General features: G+C 47.7%; 1 protein-coding gene across 1 annotated transcript in view; it reads left to right on the forward strand.

Annotated features, from left to right (window-relative positions):
• The window catches only part of TTLL4 (tubulin tyrosine ligase like 4), a 39,501-nt gene extending 25,692 nt beyond the window's left edge, over window positions 1–13,809 (forward strand). Inside the window, exons 5-19 of the mRNA XM_019976875.2 lie at window positions 1,110–1,231; window positions 1,675–1,785; window positions 2,148–2,224; window positions 2,912–3,103; window positions 3,207–3,289; window positions 3,839–3,967; window positions 5,322–5,444; window positions 5,749–5,847; window positions 6,171–6,305; window positions 6,741–6,878; window positions 8,180–8,282; window positions 9,025–9,235; window positions 9,638–9,708; window positions 10,105–10,190; window positions 10,513–13,809. Of these exons, the coding sequence (XP_019832434.2) occupies window positions 1,110–1,231; window positions 1,675–1,785; window positions 2,148–2,224; window positions 2,912–3,103; window positions 3,207–3,289; window positions 3,839–3,967; window positions 5,322–5,444; window positions 5,749–5,847; window positions 6,171–6,305; window positions 6,741–6,878; window positions 8,180–8,282; window positions 9,025–9,235; window positions 9,638–9,708; window positions 10,105–10,190; window positions 10,513–10,771 (1,939 nt within the window). The 3' untranslated portion in view covers window positions 10,772–13,809. The remainder of the gene's footprint in view (window positions 1–1,109; window positions 1,232–1,674; window positions 1,786–2,147; window positions 2,225–2,911; window positions 3,104–3,206; window positions 3,290–3,838; window positions 3,968–5,321; window positions 5,445–5,748; window positions 5,848–6,170; window positions 6,306–6,740; window positions 6,879–8,179; window positions 8,283–9,024; window positions 9,236–9,637; window positions 9,709–10,104; window positions 10,191–10,512) is intronic.
• The last annotated feature ends 3,492 nt before the right edge of the window (window positions 13,810–17,301 follow it).

Consider the following 17,301-nt stretch of genomic DNA (forward strand, 5'->3'; position numbering starts at 1 on the left):
AGAGTTGAATTAATTGGATTTATTTAATTAATTGGAATTAATATTTAACTCAACCCAATAAAATTCATTAAAATTTTCTCAGGTTTGAAACACTGAGGTGTTTTATGTACAGTGCCTATTTCTGTTGTGCTGAAAAATAACAGGTAGAGTATTTCTTTATAAACTGAAAATTAATCTTAAATAATAAATATTTGTGGATCACATCAGCCTGATATAGAGGGTCATAACTATCCTCTCCATTTTCAATGTTATCTGAAGAAATTATCTGGGTCTGTCAGCTTGTGTCCAATAGATAGTCTAGGTCTTCCTATTTGAGACTCCTTGAGCTAGCCTTGATCAAGACGTTATTGGAATAACAGTAGTTCCTTTGAAACTCTGACCTGGAATAATACTTACTGACTTGCCTACAGGGAACGTTGAGCAACAGTGCCACCTCTTTCTTGTACTCACCATGGCCACTGCTCCAGATTCCCAGACCGTCTTACTGCCACACTGTTACGTAAAAGTCTGATGTCTGATGTCTCTGTTTTCAAAACAGAGAAGAGCATTCATCCATATTTCTTCAGATAAATATAAAATGAGTTAGAAGTAGCACTGCTTCTTTTCTTTCTGTTGCTTTTTCCCCTTTTTCTTTTTAAAAACCTCTTTACCTCTTCTTAGTTCTTTCTGTCTTTTCTGCTTTTCCTCCTCTTTTTTTATCCATATCATTCTTTTTCTCTCCTCATCTATTTCTCTTTGTCTAAGCATAGCATATTCCTCTACTGCTGCTGCTGCTGCTGCTGCTAAGTGCTCCACCCACTTAAACTCCTTACTTACTCTCAGAGCCACTCTTTTCAGGGACCTCCCCAGCCTATAGCTCATCACAGGAAATTTTAGTTGTATCATAGAATGCAATATTGGAAAACTTTGTCTTTAGGTGACATTTATGGTGTGATTGTGTATAGGTTAGCCTTAGCATGGATTAATATTTGCAGAGTAATTATTGAGCACTTGTCTCTGTAGAATCGCAGTGTAGAAGATAGCACCCTGAAAGAAACGATGTGTAACGGTAACAGCACTCAAAGTTGTGGCTTTGCCTTTCTCTACCGCATGGCTGTTTTTCATTGTAGGAACTGCATGGAGTTTCTGACCAAACCCCTTTCCAATGAGAAAGTTGTTCGACCAGCCCTCATCTACAGTCTCTTTCCCAACGTGCCCCCCACCATCTATTTTGGCACTCCAGATGAGAGAGGTAAACCTGGCCGAGTGTCTACCTGGAACAGCCCCAGGAGAAGAATGCTAGTGAAGCTGGCGATAGGGTGGAAGGGGTTTCCAGAATGGCTCTGTTGGTGCTTGGTTACCCCCCTGGTCCACCAGTCTGATGAGGGGATCTTTATCTGGTCCATCCTTTAGCTAACCCTCTCAGCCCCATAACCTCATGCTTCACTCTTGACCTTTAACCTTGTGTCTCTCCCCTTTTCATCCTCTTCTTCTCTCTGTGTTCCTCATTCCTGTGCAGTCCCCTTTCTTCCCCAAAGTGTGCTCCTTTGAAACTCTGACCTGGAATAATACTTCCTGACTTGCCTACAGGGAATGTTGAGCAACAGTGCCACCTCTTACTTCTACTCACCATGACTCTCCTGCTCTTCTCCACACCCTCCCTGCCCCCCACCCCCCGCCCCCTGTTTTCCCCAGTGGAGAAACTTCCCTGGGAGCAGAGGAAGCTGCTCCGGTGGAAGATGAGCACAGTGACCCCCAACATTGTCAAGCAGACCATTGGACGTTCCCACTTCAAGATCAGCAAGAGTGAGTCACTTGCCTTACTTCAAGCCTGTCCTCTGCCCCAGCAGATGGGCCCTGGGCAGGAGGGAACCCCTAGATTAGCTCCTGCTGTGTGAGGATCCTGTCCTGAAGTTTCCAACTTCATAAGAGGACATAGGTCTGAAATCCCTCTGCCTGGAGCCTGTTCCTCAAAATTGGAAGACAGAGGGCCATTGTTCTAGTCCTGACCCCAGGGCCTCATGTAGGACAGCTCCATGGCAACTCCTAGAAAACTGGGGCTGGGAGCCATGCCCAGGCTCTGGTGGTATTTCTGGGGCCTCTGAGCCACTCTCTGTCCCAGGGACCGAGCTGCTAGTAAGACTGACTTCCTGATGTGCCTTCTGTAGGGAATGATGACTGGCTGGGCTGCTGGGGTCACCACATGAAGTCTCCTAGTTTCCGATCCATTCAGGAGCATCAGAAGGTAGGGGCCTTTTCTGAGCTGCTCTTCCCCTGGACTTGGGCAGAGGAAGGTTGGTAGTAGAAGTAGGGAAGAGGAGGATGACCATAGTGAAGTCAGGAGGGCTCAGAGGGTGGAGAAAGTATGGGAGGTGGGTGCTGTGTGAGCCCCCAGTGGATCATGCTCACCTAGTAGGTCAGCTACAGTGTCTTGGACAGATAAAGCATCTAAGACACTTTTTCCCTGGTGTATCTTGAGACGCAATGCCTGTTTTCAGTTTATCATGTTTTTCCTCTAACCACTGCACATTGCCTCTGTTCCTCCAAGCTGAATATGTGTAAAGAGGTCTCATTTGAAGTGAATAGTCCCTTTTCCCCAGGAAAGCCAGGTGCTTTTCTTTGTCCTAGAGGCATGGAAAAAGACTTAACAGGTTTTTCTTTACTTTTACGGTGAATGTTATGTCTGTCTTAGTTACTCTTTTACGTCATAAACTATTGACTCCTAAAGGGCACTACATTGTGTTGTGTTGTGTTTGTGTTTTAATCGTTTTTTGGTGGATGCTCAGCGCGGGATACTTAAGGACCTTTAGACAGTGACAGTCAGATGGAACAGGAGCTTAGAATGTTGGAATGGTGTAGTGAGTCTTGCTGTCTTCTCGTGGTCTCACATGGCCCTGTCTCTCCCTGCTCCCACCCTCTGTCCCCTCTGCAGCTAAACCACTTCCCAGGTTCATTCCAGATTGGGCGCAAGGACCGACTGTGGCGGAACCTGTCCCGCATGCAGAGCCGCTTTGGCAAGAAGGAGTTCAGTTTCTTCCCCCAGTCCTTCATCCTACCCCAGGACGCCAAGCTCCTGCGCAAAGCCTGGGAGAGCGGCAGCCGCCAGAAGTGGATTGTTAAACCAGTGAGTGGTCCTGGTGGGCAGCAGGCAGGGCCCAAGAGTGGGAGTGCCAGAGTATTGGGCCAGGTAGACAAATCCTCTCCTCTCCTCTCCACTCAACCTCTAGCCAGCGTCCGCTCGAGGCATCGGCATCCAGGTCATTCACAAGTGGAGTCAGCTCCCCAAGCGGAGGCCCCTTCTGGTACAGAGGTGAGCCTGTCTCCAGCTGTGACCCCGCTCCCTGCTTCCCACCTCTTCAGCCTCAGAGGGCCCCTTTTCACCACGTTCTTTTGTCCTTTGTCCTCCCAGCCAAAGACCTTCCTCAGCCCACTCTTTAAAGGTCTTTATCCTGGAAACCCAGAGAAGGCAATTGCACCCCACTCCAATACTCTTGCCTGGAAAATCCCATGGATGGAGGAGCCTGGTAGGCTGCAGTCCATGGGGTCTCGAAGAGTCGGACACGGCTGAGTGACTTCACTTTCACTTTTCACTTTCATGCACTGGAGAAGGAAATGGCAACCCACTCCAGTGTTCTTGCCTGGAGAATCCCAGGGACGGGGGAGCCTGGTGGGCTGCCATCTGTGGGGTCGTGCAGTCAGACACGACTGAAGTGACTTAGCAGCAGCAGCAGCAGCAGATACTGGGAACCATTAGCTGGCTTTTGCTGTGGCTCAGTTACCTGCCAAGCCCTGTCTCATCTCTCCTGTCCCTGAAGCTGGCCTTCTGTCTTGTCCCTGAAGCTGGCCTTTCTCTTTGTAGGTATCTCCACAAACCCTACCTCATCAGTGGCAGCAAGTTCGATCTGCGGATCTATGTTTACGTCACCTCCTACGATCCTCTACGGATTTACCTCTTTTCAGATGGACTCGTCCGCTTTGCCAGTTGCAAGTATGTGGTGGTGGTGGCGGCTCACCCTGACAGCCTTGGGGATTTGCTTTTCCTCCAGGGAGGGAAGCTGGAGAACACCAAAGAGGAAAATAACCTATGTTTTGGTAGTTTTTATTAGCAAAGGAGAAGGTGGAGTGCCTTTGGGAAAACCTTGTCTTCCTTTTCTTCCATGTGACAGCTTTACTTGTACATCAAACACTTCTGACACCACCTATAACCAGATGGTGGGTTTTTTTCTCCCCACACAAAGCATTTCTATACAACACCAACTGGCTCTCCTACAGTTGAACTCAATTCTGACATGTCTGTCTGGGGACATCATCAGATCCCATGGGTCAAGGGCTGAGTCTCACCAGGCTGCCCCTCCCTCCACCACCTGTGATGCCAGTCACGAGTGCAGGTGGCTCCCTGTGCGTCTCACCAGTGGGCTGTAATCAGAGGTTCCCATGAACCCCTCCTCGGGGCTGTGGGTATAAGTTTGGTTAATTTTCTAGAGCAGCTCACAGAACTTAAGAAAACACTGCTTATATTTATTGATTTATGAAAAATGGATGTGATAAAGGATACAGAACAGGGGGATGGAAGAGATGCACAGAGCAAGGCGTGTAAGGAGAGGCACCAAGCTTCCATGCCCTCTCTGGGCGGGCCGCTCTCCCAGCATCTCAACAGGTTCACCCACCTGGAAGCTCTCATATTTGCAGAATTTTTACAGAGGCTTCAGCACTTAGGCTTGATTGATCATTAGCTCCATTTTCAGCCCTCCTCCCTTTTTTAAGATAATGGGAGTTGGGGGGGGAGGAGCTGAAAATTCCAAACATCTAATCATGTCTTGGCCTTTCCAGTGACTGGCTGTCATCCAGGAGCCATCAGGAGCTCACCCAGTGTCGCCTCGTTAGAACAAAAGATGCTCCTATTACCCAGGAAATTATAAGGGTTTCAGCAGCTCCGTGTCAGGAACTGGGGTCAAAACACCAAATCTGAGAACAAAGTTGCTCCTTATACTTGTACCACTTAGGAATCTACAAAGGTTTCAGGAGCTCTGTGTCCGGGAGTGGGGCAGGGTCCAATATATACATATTTATTATTATAAATCACAGTATTACATGCAGAATGGGAGATAAGGGGGTTCTCTACTTCACTAAACAGGGAGGGTCTGTCTACAGAACTGAGGTAGGATAAAATAGGAGATAAGTTTAGCTGTAGTGTTCTAGAAACCTTACCAGAAGATGTGCTTCTCAGACTCTTGCATCCGCAAAGATCTGTCCACTTACCTGCTCAGGATCTGGAGACATGTTTGGACCATTATCCATCTGCTGTATCACCATCTCCCCTCTGCCTTTCCTCTCACTTGCAGGTATTCCCCTTCCATGAAGAGCCTTGGCAACAAATTCATGCACCTGACCAACTACAGTGTCAATAAAAAGAATGCCGAGTACCAGGCCAATGAAGATGAAACAGCCTGCCAGGGCCACAAATGGTACCCAGACAGTGTCCCCATCAAGTGGAGGCCTGCAAGAATACAGGGTTCTAGGGTTTGAGGAGGTTTCAGGGGAGTGGTGAATGGGAGGAGTAATATAAGACCCAGAGATTATATCATATAGATACTTGGCAATTCAGAATTGGTCTCTTTGTATCCAAACTCCTCTCTGTCCTAATTCAAAACATCAAAAGAAGACATATGAAGAAGATACCTTTGGGCCTCTTACTCCTTTTTCTTCCTCTTCACTGATCATTCTTAGATTCTAACCCTAAATACTCCCTTCTTCTCCCCCACCTCACAGGGCACTGAAGGCTTTATGGAGCTACCTGAGCCAGAAGGGAGTCAACAGTGATGCCATCTGGGAGAAGATAAAGGATGTCGTTGTCAAAACCATCATCTCGTGAGTCACACTGCTACCCTGGGTGGGGCCTGCCACCAGATCCTCTTTTTCTCGTGGGCCTCCACACTGCTGTTCTCTAAACTCTAGCCCATGCTGTGTTTCCGTTTCTGAGATCAGGGTTTAGGAAGGAATAGAGAAGACTTAAATCCTGCTGTACTGAACTGCATCCCTAGAAGCTGGCTCCAGGTCACAGGCATTTCTAGAGTTGCTTTTCTTGGGTGGCTTCCTTTTTCCCATCTCTGAGCCACTCCATGGGCCTAGGCAGCTCTAGGCAGGGTCTTTGGGAGGAGCTGAACTGAATACTTTATCCTCCCTGGGACCAGGTCAGAACCCTATGTGACCAGCCTGCTGAAGATGTATGTGCGGCGGCCTTACAGCTGCCACGAGCTCTTTGGTTTCGATGTCATGCTGGATGAGAAACTCAAGCCCTGGGTTCTAGAAGTGAACATTTCCCCCAGGTAGGTGTTCTCAGGGTGCACAATAGGAGCCTTTCCCTGGCCTCCTGATCCTATTTCTGCTCCAGTCCTGCTGACTTTGGGAAGACCTTTCCTTCCTTAAATCCCTTCATAATTAGTTTACTGTTTACTGTTTGTTTGTTCTTGCCATCATCTCAAGGTTTTCTGATATTGGAGACAGGCTGTTAAAAGTTGCTCTTTTAAACTTGATACCTACTGCATGCTTTTCCTCTAGCAAAGCAAAGTCACAGGCAGGAACCACCCCGATCGAGGTTATTCACTACCTGTGGGGCAGGAAGAACCCCACGATGATCATGAATTTGGGTGTAAATGCAGCTGGTGTTGACTTGGACATGTCAGTTTTAGTGTCTGGAAACAGTTGGACTGGAAACAGTTTTAGTGTCTGCTTGTAGCACTCTTTGTATGCTTTCCCCAAAGCCTCCACTCCAACTCTCCGCTGGACATCAGCATCAAAGGCCAGATGATCCGTGACCTTCTGAACCTGGCAGGCTTTGTTCTGCCCAATGCAGATGATATCGCTTCCAGCTCCAGCAGCTCCAGCAGCTCCACCACCAGGTCAGCCCCCTTGCTTGTCTGACTCTGGGAAGGGATGGTATCTGGGTGTTCCTTCCTACTTGGTCTCCCTTGCTGCTCCATCTCCCACTGCAATATATCCACACACCACTGCCATGTCAGTGTTCCTAGAGGCATGTTTGGTTAATTGCTCCCCTGCCAAGGAATCCCTACAGGGCCTAGGAACCAGCTTTAAATTTCTCAAGCAGACAGTCAAGGCCCTAGCCGGTTTTTCCCAGGCACCCCATCCTTTACTCCTCTTCCCAGCTCATGTGCTCTGACAAACTGGATCACTCTTAGAACCTCAGGGTTGGAAGGATCCTTAAGGATTAGTTAGTCCGGTCTCCTCTCTGAATCGTGTGCTGCCTCTCATTGTTCCCCTATGGTATCCCTTCCTCTGCTCATGGGGTTCCTTCCTTCTGAAATTCCACTCAGCAAGACCTCCCTGTTTTGACCTCACCCATCCATCCAAGCCTAGCTGAAGGCAACCTCTTCATGAAACCTGCTCAATGTGTGGTCTCTCCTCCACACCTTCAAAGTGCTCAGAACCACACTTGAGGAAAGGGAGCTAATATTTAGTTGGTATGTCCTCTGTGTACAGAAAAGCCTAAAGTTCATCTCCAAAGTAGCCCATGAAGTTGGTATTAGTATCCTCAGTTTACAGATGAGGAAACTGAAAAATCACTGGGATTTAAGTGACCCATCCAAGGTCATTCATCTGCAGAGCTATAGAGCTGGGCTTCAAATCCTATGGGCTTCAAATCCTAATTTGTAGCAACAAGACTTGCTTTCCACATTGTACCTTATAGTTTTAGACTTGGCTCTGTGCTGTAGTTGTTACTTGATCCGTGCCATCCTGTGAGCTCCTTGGAGACCGTCTTTGTGTCTGTCAGTAGTAATTGTAGTAATGTGAAGTAAGGGGTAGGGCGTCAGGGAACCTGTCCAGGATCACACAGCCAGTAGGGCCAACCTGGGTATTTAGTAAGTGTTCACTCAGTTAAACTACACTGAAGTATACAGTGATTATTCCATGGTCTTTTTTTTTTTTTTTTTCCATTTAAATACAACTTAAAGAGGATGCTTTGTACCCTTTTAGTTCTTTTCTGGTGCTGGATCTTTGACTCTCGGGCTATTTGAGTGTAGTGCATTGCAGTCTGATCTACTCCAGTAACAAACTTCTGTCCATCTTTCTTTGTTTTCTCCTGAGGGAGGGTGTCTTTCTGGGCTGAACCTTCTCTCTACATGTACTCAGGATGTGAAGCTGCTGACCTTACCCCTTGCCCCCTTCCCACCCCCTGTCTTAGCTTGCCCAGCTCACCCAGGGACAGATGTCGAGTGGCCCCAGAGTACTTCACTGCACAGAAGATGAAGAAAGCCTATTACCTGACCCAGAAAATTCCTGATCAGGTAGGAGACTGCCTTTACCCCAGTGCCAGCAGAAAGCTTCCCTGGTCAAACCTGTGGGGCCCCGAGGCAAACAGCTCTTCATCCCTCTCAGGCAGGATTTCTTACATACCCACATGCAAGGATTTGCTGGCATGTATGTCACTAGAGAGGACTTCCGTGGTGGCTCAGATGGTAAAGCGTCTGCCTACAACGCAGGAGACCCGGGTTCGATCCTTAGGTCAGGAAGATCCCCTGGAGAAGGAAATGGCAATTAGAGGAGAGAGCTGATGGCCTTTAGTATGTGTTAAGCAACCACTGTTCTTAGCAAAATACTGTGCCAGTCCACTCTTCTTGTAGACCTGTTGACACTATGGGTTTATTTCCCAGAGGGGCACTGAGCTCCTGCAAGGCTTAACTTTCTCAGCAGATAAGGGAGTCAGACGGAAGGATGGCAGACATAAGGCTGTGGCCACATTTGAGTTGCTGGATTCTGATCTTGACTTCATCAAACAAATCATTTAACATCTATGCCCCCTGGCTCTCCTCACCACTGCCAAGAATCTCTTCATCCTCTGAATAAGCTCAGTAGATTTGGGAATAGATGAGGTCCAAAGCTAGCCATCCCAGCCTGCCCTAGTGGTCTTTGGAAAGTCCTGGAGCCTTAGGACCCTGAAGCCATGCTTCCTACCCCCAGTGTCTTCATTCTCTGCCTCTGCCTTACATGCCTTGCCACCCTTTTTCCCCCCTGGTCTTCGGGCCGTAGGACTTCTACGCATCTGTGCTGGATGTCCTGACACCAGATGATGTTCGGGTTCTAGTTGAGATGGAGGATGAGTTTTCTCGCCGTGGTCAATTCGAACGCATTTTTCCATCTCGAATCTCTTCTCGCTATCTCCGCTTTTTTGAGCAGCCACGATATTTCAACATTCTCACCACCCAATGGGAACAGAAGTACCATGGCAACAAGCTCAAAGGTGATATGTCTTCCCTGTCCCCAGGAGGCCATGTTTAATGAGAGGTTAAATCCCAGTAGACCAAGAAACAGGCCTCCGTAGCAAGAAGAATAGGCCAGTTGATTCCACCTTCTTCTTCTTTTTTTTAAGATGACTCTTTTATTAATTAATTATTTTGGCTACACTGGGTCTTCACTGCTGTGGATGGAGTTTCTCTAGTTTTGCAACAAGCAGGCTCTAGGGCCTAGGCTCAGTAGTTGTGATGCATGGGCTTAGTTGTCTCACAGTATGTGGGATCTTCCCAAACTGGGGTTCAAACCTGTGCCCCTGCATCAACAGGCAGATTCTTAGTCACTGGACCACCAGGGGAGTCCGATTCGGATTCCATCCTCTTGAGTCCCACCCTTGTTAATCTCATCCTAGGAGTAGATCTGCTTCGGAGTTGGTGCTACAAAGGGTTCCACACAGGAGCCATCTCTGATTCTGCTCCAGTGGTGAGTGATGCTGCCAGGATACAGGGGACGGCCCTGCCTCAGCCCCTCCCTCTCCCACCCTAACAGTTCAGCCTGGGTTGGGTGCGGGTCCAGACCCTCTCACTTCTTCCTAGGGTTCTGCAGGCCTCTGTGTCTCAGGACCCTTCCCTTTCAAGGGATACTTGCCTCTGGGATTCCCTGGATGCCTTTCTTTCAAGGATCAAAAGTGCTTTGTACCCTCACCTTCTTGTCTGGATCAGGAGGGGGCCAAGACTTACTCTCCCCAACATGGGCCCATTCCGGCAGGGTCACCCTTTAGTCACTCCAAGGTAGAGCTGGAAAAGAGGCCTAAGACCCAGACACTCTCCCCTGATCTTGACCTAGCCCTTTTGGCCTCATTGCTTCCTTTGCTTCCAGTGGACTCTCCCGGCCTCAGTTCTGACTGTCCCAAAGGCTGATGCGACACTCAGTGATTTCTCTAAGCCAGAGACTGTCAAGCTGAGGTGAGTGCTGCCTGGACAAGGGAAGGGTGTTGGGGGTGAATTCAGGGAGTTTCCTTCCTTCCTCTCTTGCCATATTCTGATGAGATCAGTATTCTCCAGCTGGGGGTTGGTGGGACTATCAGAATACTCTGTCACAGCCTCCTCTTCCAGGCGGCTCTTGATATGCTCGGTAAAGCTGAGCTGGAGCACAGAAGCAGCCACTTTCAGCCATACTGCAATGAATACTGTGAATGCCTGCTCTAGACTCCAAAGGGAGCAGACTGTGGGTTAAAGTCTCAGTTACACAGAGTCTCAGCCATTTCTTTCCTCCTGTTCCCTTCAGAAAACATGGCTCCACTGAGCGAAATATACCACTGTCTGAAGATGGGACCATGCCCAAGCTGAAGAAGACCCAAGCTGGCCTTTCCTCTCCTCCCAGGAAACTCAGTTCCTCAGAGGACAGTGAGGACACCAGCAAAGAGCCCAGTCTCTCCACCCAGTTGTTACCTGTGATCAAGTTCTCTGGGCAGACTTCGAGACTCTCCGCTTCCACCAGCTCCCAGTCAGCTGGTGGCTCCCTCCTGGCTGCTGTGAGCCTGTGACAGGCCTCTCTCCACTTGCCTGCCCAGGCATACCAGCGTCAGCTACCTCACGGGAACCGGCCGGCCGGGCAGCCTGAGCCCCCACCCCCTCCACTCTGCCCCTCCTCAGAGTATTTTTTGAAGTGGTTGAATTGTAGAGATGGGTATTCGGCGGGCTGAAGGGGTGGTTGGGAGGGGGAGAAGGTGAGACAGGTTCACTGGCTGGCACCTCATATCTCAGCAGAGAAGCTAATGATGGCTACTCAGCCTTATAAAGCAGGGTTTGGTTTCTACCTTCAGAGAGCCACGTGTGGTTTGTTTTGGTGCAGTGGTGTTGAGTTATAACTCAAGAGGAGAAAGCATATTGAACATATTTGGGCCTGAAGTCCCTTGCTCTCTATATAATTGAAGAGATTGCTCTGAGGGTCCTTATTTCCTCAGGTCTCACCCTCTCCCCTTCCCAACCCCCATCCTGAGGAGTCACTTTCAGAAACCTCCAGGCTTCCTCAGTACTTGGGCAAACAGAGACCATGACATGCAGAATCAGTTTCCTGTCGTCCTTGTCTTAAGGACATCACCACCTCCAGACTGTTTTTCCTTTCATGTACCCACCCATCCAGTAGCCCTTGGTCTTCCTGCTCTGACCTCACATCACTACTTGTTCAGCCTTCTAGACTTCCCTCTCACGGATGTTACCTCTTCAGCTCTTAGCTTTCTGTGAGGTGAGAGCTTCTGTGAACTTTGTGAATTTCTCATGGCTGCAGTAAAGGAGCCCAGATAATCCTAAGAGAAGGGTGGAGGAGCTGATGTTCCCCCTTCACTCTCTCTGGTGATCGGGGTCTGGCTCACAGGTCTCTGGAGCATGCAGACTCTGGTGGCCTGGCGGGCAGGTTTCAGAAACAGCCAACATTGTAGCATGAGCTACCAGTCAGGGCTCCTGGCTAAACTCTTACACACTGAACTGGATCTACCTCCTGCCCCAAGACTCAGCCAGCAGTGAGTGTTCAATAAATGTTGTTCACGTGAACTAGAGATCTCACAGGATGTGAACACCTAAACCAGGTTTCCTCCTGCCTGGGCTGAAGTGCCACCCAGGGGGAAGCCAAGGTGGGAGAGTTTGGACCAGAAAGTTTGTTTTCACTTGAACTATGCGCCTCCTTAACTTGACACCTCCTGGTTGCCTCTCGGCCCCCTCCCCAGCCCTACAGTCCTTTCTTTCTTCAGTTTATTTTTCTCCCAGCAGGGCCCAACAAGAAGCCAATTGGTCCCTTGATTCTGACACCCAGGTTTTCCCTTTAGTGCATCAGGCAGGAAGCTCTGCTCACGGTCTGACCCCAGACCGTGAACAAGGCTTTCTCTGCCTTTGTTCTTGAGCTTTGGAAAGATAGCCTGCTCCATTCCCTGCTATGGGAGTTCTGTGGTGAGTTGGAAGGGAACCCTGGAAAAAGCCCTGAGAGGCCTGACTGGGTTCAAGGCCATACCGCTGATATGTGAAGGCCATGTTGACAGCTGTGAAGAAAGCTGGATAGCGAAGTCCTGGGGCATCACTGCTTGATGGCAAGGACTTCAAAGTCAGGGCCACAGGAGAGGTGCTTGACAGTCCTGTTCATTCTCTTCTGATAGCCTGGAAGCCAGCTCCCTCTTGTCCTCTGTGGGTGCCATGTCCTAGTGCAGATGTCAAAACAAACCTTGTGACGAGGACAGGAAGCAGCCTTCCTATGAGACCAGCCACCCACTTAAGCTGTTTGGCTGTGGCTGGTCTTCTGGTGCAAGGGCTTAGGTGCGGAGGCCTGACTGAGCTGTGCTACTCCCTGGAAACCAACTTCAATACCATGCCTCCGAGAATCCCCAGAGAGCACAACTACCTCCGTTCCCATAACTGGAGAAGGGACCGGCCTTGCAGTATGATGAGAGGCAAGGGAGTAAGTGGTGGGGAAATAAAAGGAGTGGTGGGCATAGACTGTTTTCAGTAGTTTAAAGGGCTTCCCTGGTGGCTCACACAGTAAAGAATCCACCTGCAATGTGGGAGACCTGGGTTTGATCCCTGGGTTGGGAAGATCCCCTGGAGGAAGGCATGGCAACCCACTCCAGTATTCTTGCCTAGAGAATCCCCATGGACAGAGGAGCCTGGTGGGCTACAGTCCATGGGATTGCAAGGAATTGGACATGACTGAGCACCTAAGCACAGCAATAGTTTAAAACATGTTTGTACTTTTTAAAGTTTTCATCACCTTTGAGTGTCTGATAGATGTGAGTGTGTTGCTGGATGGGAGAAAGGAATGAGGTTTATGTATCATACTTCCCTTTCAGCCTTGAGAGAAAATGATCTTGCTTATTGACCATTCAGCATACATACTTAGCAGTGCATACCCACAGTATAAGGTATTTGGCTAAACAAGCCATTAGGGGGAAGTACTGAGATTTGGGGGAAAGTTTAAATTTGAGAATGTTGTTGTTCAGTCGCTTAGTCATGTTCCACTCTTTACAACCTCATGACTTAGAACACACTAGACTTCCCTGTCCTTCACTATCTCCCCAAGTTTGCTCAAACTCATGTCCACTGAATCAGTGATGGCATCCAACCATCTTGTCCTTTTTCACCCCCTTCTCTTGCCTCAATCTTTCCCAGCATCAGGGTCTTTTCCAAGGAGTCAATTCTTCACATCAGGTGGCCAAAGTATAGGAGCTTTAGCTTCAGCATCAGTTCTTCCAATGAATATTCAGGTTTGATTTCCTTTAGGACTGACTGCCTTGATCTCCTTGCTGTCCAAGGGACTCTCAAGAATCTTCTCCAGCACCACAGTTCAAAAGCATCAATTTTTTTGGCACTCAGCCTTCTTTATGGTCCAACTCGCACATCCATACATACTAGTATGTCCATCCATACTACTGGACAAACTATGGTTTTGACTGTATGAATCTTTGTCAGCAAAGTGATGTCTCTGCTGTCTAGGTAGGTCATAGCTTTTCTTCCAAGGAGCAAGTGTCTTTTAATTTCGTGGCTGCAGTCACCATCTGCAGTGATTTTGGAGCCCAAGAAAATAAAGTCTGTCACTGTTTCCATTGTTTCCCCATGTATTTGCCATGAATTGATGGGACCAGATCCCATGATCTTTGTTTTTTGAATGTTGAATGTCAGTTTTTTTCTAAATTGATAATGTACCTAGTCCTTGTTTGGAGAAAGGGGAGCAAGTGCCCTTGAGGCAAGAAATGCCATGTACCGGGTATTTCTGAAGCACTGGAGCAAGGATTTGAGGGCAGGGGCAGCAGCAAGGAGGGTGATCACTATTTGTTTACTTCCGATTTACTCAAGCTTGATCAGACACTAAGGAACTTAGAATGAATACTTAATAGAAAGGTGACATGGGGCTAAGAAAAGAGCGTGGATCTTGGGAGTCTAACATCGGGTTCAAATCTCTGTTCCTCAGTGCAGCCTTGGGCATGTCATCTAGCTTTTTAAAGTTTTACAATAATACGAATTTAATACCTGCATTGCAAGGTTATGGAAATTATGGGTAGGGAAAGGCAGGCTAGAGATGTAAAACCCTTTCCATGGGGGAATGAAGGCACTCTAGAGACATTTTAGAAGTGAAGAGGCCGGGACAGGGTTTAGATACCTTATCACGCCTACTTCCACCCCGGTGCACAAAGAAACCCCATCACCGTTATTCATTCTACTATTTCACTCTTTGTTGGGGATTTATTTCTTTGGTTAAATATTTCACAGACAGAATGCAAATTAAAAGTATGTGAATTGGGCTTATTCAGTTCTATTCAGAGAGAAGCTTTGAAATAAAAAGGGAATGCAACCTAGATGTCCATTGGCAGACGAATAGATAAGAAAGCTGTGGTACATATACACAATGGAGTATTACTCAGCTATTAAAAAAATGGATTTGAATCAGTTCTAATGAGGTGGATGAAAGTGGAGCCTATTGTACAGGTGAAGTAAGTCAGAAAGAAAAACACCAATACAGTATATTAACACATAAATACGGAATTTAGAAATATGGTAACGATGACCCTATATGTGAATTAGCAAAAGAGACACAAATGTAAAGAACAGACTTTTGGACTCTGTGGGAGAAGGCAAGGGTGAGATGATTTGAGAGAATAGCATTGAAACATGTATATTACCATATTTGAACTAGATCACCAGTCCAGGTTCGATGCATGAGACAGGGCACTCAGGGCTACCCTGAGGGATGAAATGGGGAGGGATGTGGGAGGGGGGTTCAGGAAGGGGGACACACACACACCTACAGCTGATTTATGTCAATGTATGGCAAAAACCACTACAATATTGTAAAGTAATTAGCCTCCAATTAAATTAATTTTTTAAAAAAGTCTTTTTCCTCTCAAAAAAAAGGGGGGGTGGTACTGCAAGGGAGCAGCGGATGCCTAGAGGCTGGAGAAGGGAGGAGCAGGGCACAGAAAATAGAGACCTTGAACTGGAGTCAAAGAACATGCATCAACGCAACAGCTGTGCCAAGGGACGCTTGTGGTTATAGGTCCATTCTTGTGATTTCAGGCTATTTATTAATAGGTGAGGGTGATTGTGTCTCCTGTCACCCTCTTGAGAGGACACACCTGATTGTGCTCAGGGACCATCCAGTACCAAGCCAGTGAAGGAGGCTGATAATCCAGGGACACAGCTGAATCAGTTACCCAAATAACATAGTCACTGAAGGCAGCTGGGGGACCTCCCCTCCTGGCTTCATCTGGGTTTGTCCTAAGGCTCAGCTCTGTTTACGGCTCAAATCCTCGACTGCTTTGGAACACTGATGGTTTTCAGAGGTGTGTAGTTGAGGGAGCTCCATTTCATGCCACTTGACATTCTAATCCAGCCTCTTGAACAACACTCGGCCTTTGATCCCCGTGTAGCAGTTTGCACCCTTGATAATGTCAGGCTCATTTGACTTGACTCTTCGTCAGCTTTGGAGTCTTGAGAACTGCGAGCAACCTTAGGTTGTCCTTGGCAGATTTCTCATAGGTGAAAGAATTCAAGAAGCATCAATAGCAGGGCGGGTGTTTTCTAAAGCTTATTTGTGCCTTAATTATAATGGACTGAGATGCATGAAATTCTGCAGACTGTCATGGGGGAAATCTAACACAATTTTGTAAAGATAATGATCTAAATTGTAACTAATATAGTGGGGAGACCAAAGCCTACCTCCATGGGTAGTTATGAGGGTTGGGAAGGGAGGGGGTATACATAAAGCACCTAGCAAAGTACCTGATACATATATAGTGCAGATTTAAAATCGATTCTAAACAAAAAAGCATTAACACTACCAAAGCCATTTTCATAGAGGAGCAGTAACTATGTAACAGCATGTTACTATTACAGTGGTTTTATGATACCAGTATAGTAGCATTTTGCGGTTATAAAACTGTGATAAACATGGAACAGCAAACAGGTGATTTAATCAAGATAATTTGTTTAGAAGGATTGAAGTCCTTCAGTTCAGTTCAGTTCAGTCTCTCAGTCGTGTCCAACTCTTTGCCACCCCATGAGTCGCAGCACGCCAGGCCTCCCTGTCCATCACCAACTCCCGGAGTTCACTCAGACTCATGTCCATCGAGTCAGGGATGCCATCCAGCCATCTCATCCTCTGTCATCCCCTTCTCCTCCTGCCCCCAATCCCTCCCAGCATCAGAGTCTTTTCCAATGAGTCAACTCTTCGCATGAGGTGGCCAAAGTACTGGAGTTTCAGCTTTAGCATCATTCCTTCCAAAGAAATCCCAGGGCTGATCTCCTTCAGAATGGACTGGCTGAAGTCCTTAACATTAGTTAAGTCAGAGAAGTGCAATTAAACCTGTACTGATGCAGGCTGAGGAGCCAATAGGGAAAAGCTACCACCTATGGGATTACGACTGCACCTGTAAATAAGAATTGCACCAAGGCAGAATCACAGGGCAGGCCTGGCTGAACTTCCCTTGGCCGGTCCCTCAGTCCCTGATGCAGGCAGGTGGCTAAGCTCTCCTCTCCCTTCCCTGTGAGGCCCACAGCACACTCAGGACCATGGCCTGAGCCAAGAGCCTGTAGTTCAGAGAAAGGAGGTCTTCCTCCTCGCATGTCACTCAAGGCACATTCCTGGGGAACCTGGTGCTGAAACATATGTAGACAGCCTGCTTCTGGGTCAGGGTTTCTGTGTAGCCGAACAGCTCACTGTGATCTATTGAAAGTCAGCCCTCAACTTAAGGGTTTGGTGGGTGGCGGGGAGGGGGGGGGGGGGGCTGTTGGGGGTGGGGCATGGGGAGTCTTAAGAAAAAAAAAAACTACAAGGAGACACCACTTACACAAAACAGCTCAAATGAAAAAAGACTGAAAATACCAAGTGTCTGTGAACATGGAGCAGCTGAAACAGATACATTGTTGGTGGGGATGCAAAATGGTACATTGAAAAATAGCTCAGTAGGTTCTTACTAAGTGAAGCACACTCAACATATGACCCTGCAGGGCATATGTTCACAGATGTTTTATTCATAATAGCAAAACCTTGGACACAACCCAAATATCCAGCAACTAGTGAGTGAATAAATTGTGA

Source organism: Bos indicus, chromosome 2, assembly GCF_029378745.1.
Source record: "Bos indicus isolate NIAB-ARS_2022 breed Sahiwal x Tharparkar chromosome 2, NIAB-ARS_B.indTharparkar_mat_pri_1.0, whole genome shotgun sequence".
Classification (NCBI taxonomy): Eukaryota; Metazoa; Chordata; class Mammalia; order Artiodactyla; family Bovidae; genus Bos; species Bos indicus.